The 10213-nt window shown below is 33.7% G+C and overlaps 1 protein-coding gene across 1 annotated transcript; it reads right to left on the bottom strand.

Annotated features, from left to right (window-relative positions):
- Nucleotides 1–940: 940 nt before the first annotated feature.
- Nucleotides 941–6817, bottom strand: LOC106134012 (ankyrin repeat domain-containing protein SOWAHC). The gene is made up of 6 exons (XM_060953591.1): nt 6539–6817; nt 4216–4288; nt 3522–3614; nt 1876–2063; nt 1345–1458; nt 941–1146 (listed from the first exon to the last, which is right to left on the bottom strand). The coding sequence occupies exons 1-6, from the start codon at nt 6566–6568 to the stop codon at nt 1042–1044; spliced, it is 603 nt and encodes a 200-aa protein (XP_060809574.1). The 5' UTR covers nt 6569–6817; the 3' UTR covers nt 941–1041.
- Between the last annotated feature and the right edge of the window lie 3396 nt (nt 6818–10213).

Raw genomic sequence — 10213 nt, 5'->3', positions numbered from 1 at the left:
GTTCATAACGCAGCGAGTTTTGGTTATTGGTAAAAATATAAAAAGTATACATTAAAAATGTTTTATTTCTTACAAACAAGTGTGGAGAGAATACAAATTTTAATAGAATTATTGATATAATGTTTATTTTGTGACTAAATAATTGACAAACTCAGGAATGGCTATAAATATCATATCATACAAAGTGGAAACCATATTTAGGTTTGCATTAAATTCTTCTTTATGTTAGAATGTAACTTATATACAGCCATGGGTTTATTCTACACAGAGTATAAAGATAACTTAATTTAATACTTTAAAATATCCATTTCTTATACACTAATAATGATAATTAATCACAAAAGCATGAATAAATTCGTGTATCACACAAAAAAGGGACAATAATATAACTTTAATTCCCAAAATTAACCTTTTTCTGCGAAAGATTATCTTATATTAATAATAATTAAGTTTTTTAAAAATGTAAGGCACTGCTTTATATGCAAGTCAAATTCTATTCGTGTCAAAATTGCTTCTCTCTTGCGTACCTATTGGAATGTTAAAGTAACGATTAAATAATTGATTCCGTTCCACCTATTATTATACTTAATAATAAAATAAATAACAACGTTTTTGTAAAATCATCAAAAATCACACGAGGCAAAAGCTTTTTAATACTATGCATCTATTGAAGAGTAATAACAACTAATTATTTTCTTTTGTTCTGGTTGAAGAGACATACATTTAATACACATGGGGGTTTAACGAACCTTTCCCAGGTTCGTTAAAAACAACTCACAAAATAGAAAAATTAAACAAAAAATATCAGTATAAAAATATTATCTCGAATAATTTACTATTCGTCTTTTTCCAATCAGGTCAATTAGCAAGAAATACTTCAAGTTCTTTTTAACCAACGAACGGAGGAGGTTCATTAATTATTAATGATTTTTTTACAAAGATTTAGGCTTATGTTATTTCCCATGGTTGATAATACTCCAATGACTGGGATTTTCGTGGGTAGTTGACATTTAACCCACACAAAGAAGATAGGTTCGCACGTTAAGTGATGTTGGAAGCACGTTGCTGCCTCCAGGCCGCGTGGAAGCCTGCTGCCGAGTCTGAGTCCGAGTCTCCTTCCTCGCTGCCTCCTATTTGAGCTCGAGGCTAGAAAATTAAAAATTAATAGAACTAACTATTATTGTCACGTCATTAGCCCGTTTCACGTAGACAAAGCAAGAAACAAGCTTAAAGGCCACTTAAGTAGGCATGCATACTTATTCTTACTACATTTGGGGATTAACCATGAAAATAAAAAATAAGAAATATGAGAGGAGTGTTCTTTGAAAATACACATTCACTTACCTGATCAGGAGTGGAAGGTGTGCTACGGCTGTGTGAAGCTAAGCCTCTCCTGCCATTGGCTGCCCTTCGCCGCACCTTGCTGCTCATTGGCGGAGGCATCAACTTGTCATCCTTCTGCAATTCAAATACAAATTCATAGTCATTCGGTGTTGCGCTGTTAAGAATATAAAAATGTTGTTTCTTTTCTGTCAGGAAAACTGATCCACCTTGGATTGTAGTTACCTTTGATCAAGTTTAAACTAGATTAACAGATGAGAGCAAACAAAAACGGTATTCACTTATATACGTAATTTTACAGATTACAAACCATTCAAAAAAGTATCTTACCTTATTGCAATTAAGCACAAGATCCGCAAATTAAAACTCTGCTCATTTTTTATGAGGATGAAGAATTGTTTGATTTGCTCTCATCTGTGAATTTAGTTCGATCGAAAAGATCGGCAAGCATTTTAACGAATATGTACATTATACAGAATAAACGTATTTTTATTTTTTTCTTATCTATGCCTCCTTTGATTAAATAATACCTACTTGTATATTATCCGCGGATCCCCAAGTCTTGATCATTTCGCCGTCATCAGATCGCCGATCCTCGCGGTCTCCTTTGGGAATGTAGGCGGAGAACCTTGTAGTGCCCACTCCGAGGAAGTTGCTGAAGGCTTCCGTGGTCTTCTTCACGCGGACGTTCAGGGAACCGATGCGGAGGAAACTCTCCTTCTCTAAAACGACAAGCTTTAATTTTTAAGTCGCTCGCTGTGAACATACCACCTTGTGTTTTATTTTCGGCGCCATCTAGTCGAAAATTTATGTACTGAATTAATATTTTTTTCATTCAATCGTGCGCTATAGAGATAGCCGTCTAGTGTGCTACGATCACGTCTCGTGAAAGCCTGCAGGCTATCTGAGCCTGGCAAAAAAGTCTGGCTATGTTGACTCCGCCGGGCCCGGGTGGCAGGGCAGGCTTAATAAATCCTGACTAGTTTGAGGGAAAGTGGTCACAATACTACTACACTATTACCTTTTGTTATACCATACGCTATTACCTTTTGTTGCAGAGATCAAGAAAATAGTTTTTATTTATGAGACAAACATCATTAATTAGAAGTTTATGACAGGAAAAAACACTTATTGTTATGTAATTAACACAGTTTCTTAAGACACAAAGTACTGAGCAAAGAAGATTGCTATATATATGTTTTGAAAAGATGAACAACTTCTAATAAATACGAAAGTATATTACACAAAATTCATTTGGTTAGAGTGTACCTTCAATTTTATATTCTACAAAGATACAGGTGTGTAAATGTTTTTTGTGATCGCGTGTGAATATGTGCAGTGCAATGTGCTCAATATATTTACAAAATTATCTACGTGCCAGAAGTATAACGTAAGTAAATTTAAATGCCATCTAATATACTAAGAAATTATTGTAAATTCACACAGATTTGCATTTGATCGAAAGTTTTGAATTAAGGACTAAAATTAAAAATGTGTGCCATGTAAAGTTAACAATACACCACACCAATATCCCACAGATTCTTTCCGTATTTTTAAACAATATAAAAAGTGCTACCGGGTGAGAAGAGTATAGGTATATCTTTTTACAATCTTACTTGACATATTATTTATTGTATGTGAAGTGATTCTTATAGTCGGCGGGGCGGTTACTGCCCGTTGCAGTTCGTACGTTTCTGCCTCTGCAAAACACCCTTGCCTCGTAAATATTAATTCAATGCTTATTTATTTAGCATACTTATTGCATATAAATAATATATATTTCTCATATTTCTATTATCATTAAATCAAAGTAGCTTAATGCCATCTAGTGGTAGTAACCAGGACTAAAAACTGAAATTTTCTTCGCGCTCTTGGGCGGCCAATCCGTAAGACAAACCCCAACTGCCTGAATTATTACATAGGTTGCTATTAAACTTGGCAATCAGTAATAAGCAAGTTAATTGAATGCTTTTTGTATTTTTGTTGCTCTTGTCTGTGTTATTAAGAATTTGCGAGTCGCATTCATTATGACTCAGTAATGTTTATGTAGGACAAAGGAAACGTGAAATGTTAAATCTTACTGATTTGTGCTTTAGATTTGAGCAGAAAAATTAATTAAGTATTTCTTGAAGCACCTGCAATGTGTATTGTATTATTTGCATTAATAAAGCTACACTTACTACGATACGATCCTGGCGACAAAGAAGTGTCCATGTGACCAGAATATTGCTTGGGCTTCCTCCCAGACCAGTCTCGGACGTTTGGATCAGCGTCTAAAATAACAAGGAAAATTTGCAATAGCGCCACCTTGCCTGGAAAATTAAAACTAAAATTTATGTAAAAAGCATAGAGATTACTCAACCATTATTTTAAGTATATAACCGACTGTAATTTTTAAATAAGGATCCACGACAAAATTATTTTATAGATTAATAAGGCAGAAATTTTAATATGTCTTTATAATCTGTTTGAATGCAGTAGGTACGAAGCAAATGCCGTATGAAAACCATATCGTAGGTGGTAGTTCGGTAGTTAGGCGTTAGATGGCGCCACCCGTAAATTGCGAAACCAATGAAAGTAAACGTATGATATCTGAAAAGTTAAGTTTACCTAATGTTGGCAGCACTGTTGCTTCCCTTGTATTTCTAATGACGATTGTTTCTACATATTTTCACTAATCCGGTCCAGATTTGAAATAGTTAGTTTTCAAGTAAGTAAGTAGTAAGTTCAAGTTCAAGTATTTCGTGCAAATTTGTTTTAAAAAACAAAATATACATACATTTTATCACATATTACATTTACTTTTTAAGGCATCAGCAAAATGGACGTTATCTTATATCCGCAAGAATAAAACCATGTATAAAATGAACATACCGTAGACTTCAATCAGGAGATTATACACGTTTTCGTGGCGAAACTGTTTCGCGATGTGCAACGGAGTGTAACCCTGAAATTTATAGAATTGATTATTAATAAATAAGAGAAGCCTTATCTAAATTTATATTCAATGGACTCATAAAAATGAACAAATTTTGTGCAACAACTTTATGTGTAAACATACACATTAGAGAGCGTGTCTTCCCCGGAGGGGTGGGAGGAGACTACATCTTATCACTTGCCTTTCACAATCCTTACATGACAACTAACAAAAACTTTACGTCATATCCTTCTCTCATAAAAAGGTAAATCTAACTTAAAAGCGGTCAAGTGCGAGTTGGACTCACGAACGACGGGGTTCCGTACCATCCGTAAAACGTGTTGCAAAACCGGTTTATTAAAACGCTAAGTACTTATTTATTAAAATCGACCAAAAATTTGCTTAAAAACTACGTTTGTTGTGTGGGAACCCCTTTTAATAAATACTTTATTTGTATTGTTATTTAGTTTGAAAAGTAATATACTCGTACAACCAAAACATTTTGTGAAAGTTTAAAGCGTCTACCTGTTACTGTTATTAATATTGAGGAAAACTATACGAAAGAAATACACGTTTATTGTATGGGAACTCCCCTTTATAATTTTTTTCTGTATTTGTTGTTATAGCGGCAACGGAAATACATAATTTGTGAAAATCTCAGCTTTCTAGTTAAAACGGTTTACGAGATAAAGCCTGGTGACAACGAAGGTCCCGTTTTTACCTTTTAGGTACGGATCCCTAAAAAATTCAGAATAATTATATTATTCCGAGTTCTATGAGTGACACAAAGACCTTATGCCACTACTATACCATTATATATCACATGCGCCCCACACAAGCAGCTTGAAGTTCCAATATTATCCCGGATAGATATTAAATTTCTGATATTACTACTAGCAGGTGTTCCGATATGGTAATATCTATAAAGAATATGAGAATAACGCGTGTTCATCTATTTGCGTTACTCGATTTTCGTTTGTCAAACCACTGAACCCTTTTTAGGTTTTATTCCCAATTAGGTCATGATGGAAAACGAACTTGTCCAATTTGGTTTTTAAGAATTATACTTATTTCAAATTACAAGTGTCGAGCTTCCGTTTATTTTATGTTTAGATTTCGTAGGTACCTATTTGGTTGTCTTTATAATACGATTAGGATACTCCATCTATTTCCAATAAATGTTTTTAAAGGCTAGTAATTGGAGAAAAAACGTAGTAAATAGTCTCGCTTGGTAATCCTAGGGAGAGAAGGTCGTAACCTGGTCGAACGCCAGGATGTTGATGACATTACAATAAGGTACATACCTGACATTCATCATTTCATTGCAAATATTTTTAGAGTAAAAGTAGTCGTAGAATTTAAATGAGTCATTAATTTGATAATGCTTCTTAACAACACGAAGTTTGGTTTTAAAATTAATTGAACGACCATTTAAGTTTAAGTGACACTACAGTCTAAGAACTTTTCCCTGTAGACTTGATGGCTTGTTGAATGCCACTGACTCTGCCCGCGCTACGTAATAAAACTGAATAATTGTTAGTAAAACTGACATTAAATTGTCTACCCCGAATCCACAAGTAGCAAAGAAAAAAGTAAAGACGCTACACTATAAGAACCAAAAGCGATGTTTCTAATGCTTTTAATTTGTGTTTAAATAAATGGAACGAGTACATTGAATTTAAAAAATGTCATAAATTATCCTATTTATAAATATTTTTTTTTTAATATCAATACTTATTGTAAGTATGGTTTCCTGTGATAGGTAGCATTAAAAGATGTAAGCTAAAAGTTGTAAGTAATTTACAATAAATGACAGTATTGTTGGATTAAATTACAGAAACCGACTTTAGTAGAATTCTGAATATTACAGATCTTAATTAATAACCAAGATGCATTTAATATTTATTTAAAAAAAAAAAACTACTTGTTCATACAATATTTACCCTAGCTATAATAGGGATAGACGTATATTATCGGCTGCCATTGTTTTTGATAAGGATCGTGGGGAAAGATCTTAATTAAAATAAAATTTTCAGATGATTTATGAGCTGTTGGTTCAGGCTGATTTTACGTTGTAACTTTGTTGTCCATTGTAAGGTTGTAACCATCCAGATTATTAACATTCTAACATCCAGATTATTTACTAAGTTGTAAGTTACAACTTTACTGTTTTAGCTTAAACAAATGCTTGATTAAAATCCGGCTTCGTTGAGCTCCTTAAGACACTCAGTCTTAACTTTTTCATTAAATCTGATTAAGTAAGGGACAATAAAAACTTACCCCATTCTGTCGCCAAACGAATCGCCACATGAAAAAAATAATGCCTTTTTAACGATGGTACAGTAAACGAAAGTAAGTACATGCTTTAACAGTAGCAGAATAGTTGCATTTAAAGTTAAATAGGTAATGGTGCTTAAAAGTTCTCTATCTTAGGAACTGCCATGGGTATTACACTTATTGCATCAACAAAAATGATCTTTCCCAATTAGTGCAGATCTGCAACATTGACGTACAAGCGATACACGATCTTTGCTAATGCATATACATATTTTTAACTAGTTGTTCGCCGCGAAGGTCTTAAGTCTCGCGAACACTATACATTTTAAGAAAATTTTGAATACCTTAATGACTACCTAATCGATTTTGATACCCCATTTACTTGAAAATTTCATTAAATGATTCCATACATACATATTCAATTTCACCAACCGTGACAACAAAAATAATCGCGTTACGAATAAAAATAATATACATACAAAAATTTTACTTTTCGTCACACACACACACACTTCGCTCGCTCGATCAAAAATTAACATTATACCTGTTTCGTTAATGCGCAATTTAAAAAGTACCGCTGTTATAACTTAACTAGCGACAACAAGTAAAATTTAGATATTCCTAGAGCTACTCAACACATAAATGGGACGTAAAAGAGAGTTTGAATTGGCATTAAAGATTCTAGGTATCTGTTAAGACGAGAGCGGCCGGCGTTAACGACCGACACGCAATGAAAACTGAATTCGGCATTTACGACAATTACTTGAATAATGACTAATTAAACTGTTAACGAGGGATTTGCGACTTGCGGTCAGTTCGTATTGAAAATATGTGCACGATTAGGTTTGCAAAGATAAATTGCGACACGCATAATTAATGAGATTATCAATATTAAAAAATGTTTTAACAAATAAATTATATACCAAAATAAACAGCAAAAAAACTAAACATATGGCCGACTTTACATCCGACTATAAAAGCCAATATTAAAAAAAAAAGTTCTATAGACGTACGTACGTACGTACGTACTAACGTACTTACCTGTCACACATTGAATTTTTCAATATAAATTAGAACGGACAGTCCAACGAGAATTTTACAAAAAGTACGACAAAACTCACCGATCGCTCGTTGACAAGATGGCGAGCCACACCAGCCAGCAGTTTGACCAAGTTCTCATCGCCCCGCTTACAAGCCCAGTGCATTGCCGTCTGAAACACAGGACCGTGACACACTGAGAGATGAACGACGTATTAGGGACGAGACACGTTTGCGGAAAGCGAAGCTCGTTGATAATTATTAAAAAAAAATTACAATTATAAACATACCCAGAATGAAAATTGACTATGATCTTTATGATTGCGCTCTGAATTAATATTTGTATGTTATTTTAATCAATATGACGTATGTATAGCACCAACCTAATCTCTATGTACCATTCTGGCAATAACGAATAGAATGGTAAAATTTAAAAGCTGACGATATACCATCTGTAGCTAAATTTATTTTCAGCAAAGTATCATCACACCAAAAATTTGTGCAAGCGTTGTAGGGATGTACTTTCTAAATAATGTTCTTTTTTTCAATTAATTGAATATTATTATTATTTTATAAATATGCGTTGAATCCTGATAATATTTAAGAACATCTTTACCAACTCAACTTATTCAGAATCAGAAAAAGATTCATTTTGTCTACATATGTTTACGTAGAACTGTCTCATGCAGGCACTGTCTACGTCCTTAGATATAAAATATATTTATTTCGACATGCATTTGTAAAGGGATTCTAACTCTCCGATATTGCTTCAAAATATAAACAACAGAGTTTTCACAGCAAGCTGTCAAAAGAGGGCAAGTATAATGAAATGTGCAATTTAGGCGCATCCGAAATGATTAGGTCTAAATATTTAAATCCTAAAACGGGATAGGATCACGAAACTGTTTAGTAGGTCGAGGAACAAATTACTTGATTGCCGGTTTTTTATATGCCTATTTTTATAAACACTTTGATGGACAATATAATATCCAAATTATAGCTCTTTATAATCGGAACGCATTAGCTTGATTTGCATTCAGATTAAAGATTATATTTTGTTGATGGTAGGTGTTATTAGCATAGTTATATGAATTAACTTGCTATCATCGGTGGTCATTTTAATTTTTAAAACGTTAAGCAAAGGATAATTTTAAAGAACGGCTGTTTAGATAGAAGATTAAGTTAATACAAGTAATACTTATTGTGTTCGGCAGAGGCAAGTTCCAGACTTGTTTCTGAGCTATTAGTGGGACCCTCATTTTTGATTGAGCCACTAACCAAATTAAGCAACATTAAGATTAACCTCATTAACTTTTACGCGATCATGTGGATCCGTAATTCGTGTAAGTATGCAGCCATGCTAAGGTGATTGGCGCAGGTTGAAAGATAACATCGATTTGTTACTACGAGCATACTTCTATCTCTATAACAGGAAACAAAAACTATTTACACTTTGAGATCGATCGATTTTGTAATAATGAAGAATCCTATCCTTGTTATTCTTTTTTGTTGTAATAAATAATATTAAATTCAATTGAATTAAGAACAATTCCATAGACGTAAATCGATAATAGTTTAATTAACACAATTAATATCACGCTACCTATAGCATCAAGACTGCATTACCGCGCATCGTCTGATCTTCCGCAGCGAGCGCAAGATCAAAAGCAATTGTTGGCTGAAATTCATTACGACATCCAAGGTGATAAGGAGCGGAGTACTGCCGACTCAGAAACTAATACTTGTTAGGGGTTTATACACGATGTAGGCGTGATCACCGCTGATTCAGTCGGGCGGTTGCTGGCAGGCGGCGCTGGCTGAACACAGAGAAATATTGGCCCACTGGGAGGCGCTGTTAATTTGCCGAGCGCTTTGGGTACGATTTTCCACGTATATATACCCGTACGTGTGTGGATAGTGCGCGGTTTACATCGATTGGTGGGCTTTCCCAACAGCCATTTCAATTTTATTGCCGTTGTTCAATGGGTAATGAAATTCGATTGTATATTTCCAACCGGTTTTCGGGAGGACTCGCCTGGTATAGATCAAGATATTTTCTAATCATTTTATTCTTGGAGAATTTGAGAAAATTTATGGATTAGAGTCGTGTGTGAAAGCATATGTTTCTATCTATTTATAGGATTTGAGCAGAAAATTAAATCAAATTGCAAAAGTAATTTTAGCATATTGCTTAAATGAGTTGGAAGAGTTCAAAATTTTAAACATATTGTTGGTTTCCCCCTTTTGAGTAATTTAGTATTTGAAGTAGAAAATATTTGTAAGTACATTTCACGCATTTAACGGCTGTGTTGTAAGATTTATGCACTTGTGCCGGTTATTTTGCGGGTATGATTAATAAAGTACGTTTTAACAAAATATACAAAGTAATGCGAAATACTTACATACTGAAAAGCCACATCCATTGCAAAGTGTTGACGGCATCAGGCAGCAAACATGTAAAAATTTAGAAAATAATAATTAGTTTTTCCCATTTTCAACCATTTAGAATAAGATGGCACCATCTTTTCGTAAGAAATTTATTGAAAGCTACTAAGAGGCTAAAACATTATAACAGTAGTGCATCAAAGTGTTTTTTTATAATTTGGCTTAGTTGTCAAAATTTTAATAGGTATAACTTAA

Source organism: Amyelois transitella, chromosome Z, assembly GCF_032362555.1.
Source record: "Amyelois transitella isolate CPQ chromosome Z, ilAmyTran1.1, whole genome shotgun sequence".
Classification (NCBI taxonomy): Eukaryota; Metazoa; Arthropoda; class Insecta; order Lepidoptera; family Pyralidae; genus Amyelois; species Amyelois transitella.
Note: the sequence above shows the minus strand (reverse complement) of the source record. Positions and strands in the feature narration are given on the sequence as shown.

Excerpts from the sequence above, each read along its gene's own strand:
- LOC106134012 (XM_060953591.1), bottom strand. The coding sequence starts at position 6,568 with ATGTGGCGATTCGTTTGGCGACAGAATGGG. Across the intron at positions 4,289-6,538 it reads TCGTTTGGCGACAGAATGGG|GGTTACACTCCGTTGCACAT; the intron begins GTAAGTTTTTAT and ends TATAAATTTCAG. Across the intron at positions 2,064-3,521 it reads GTCGCCAGGATCGTATCGTA|AGAAGGAGAGTTTCCTCCGC; the intron begins GTAAGTGTAGCT and ends TTGTCGTTTTAG.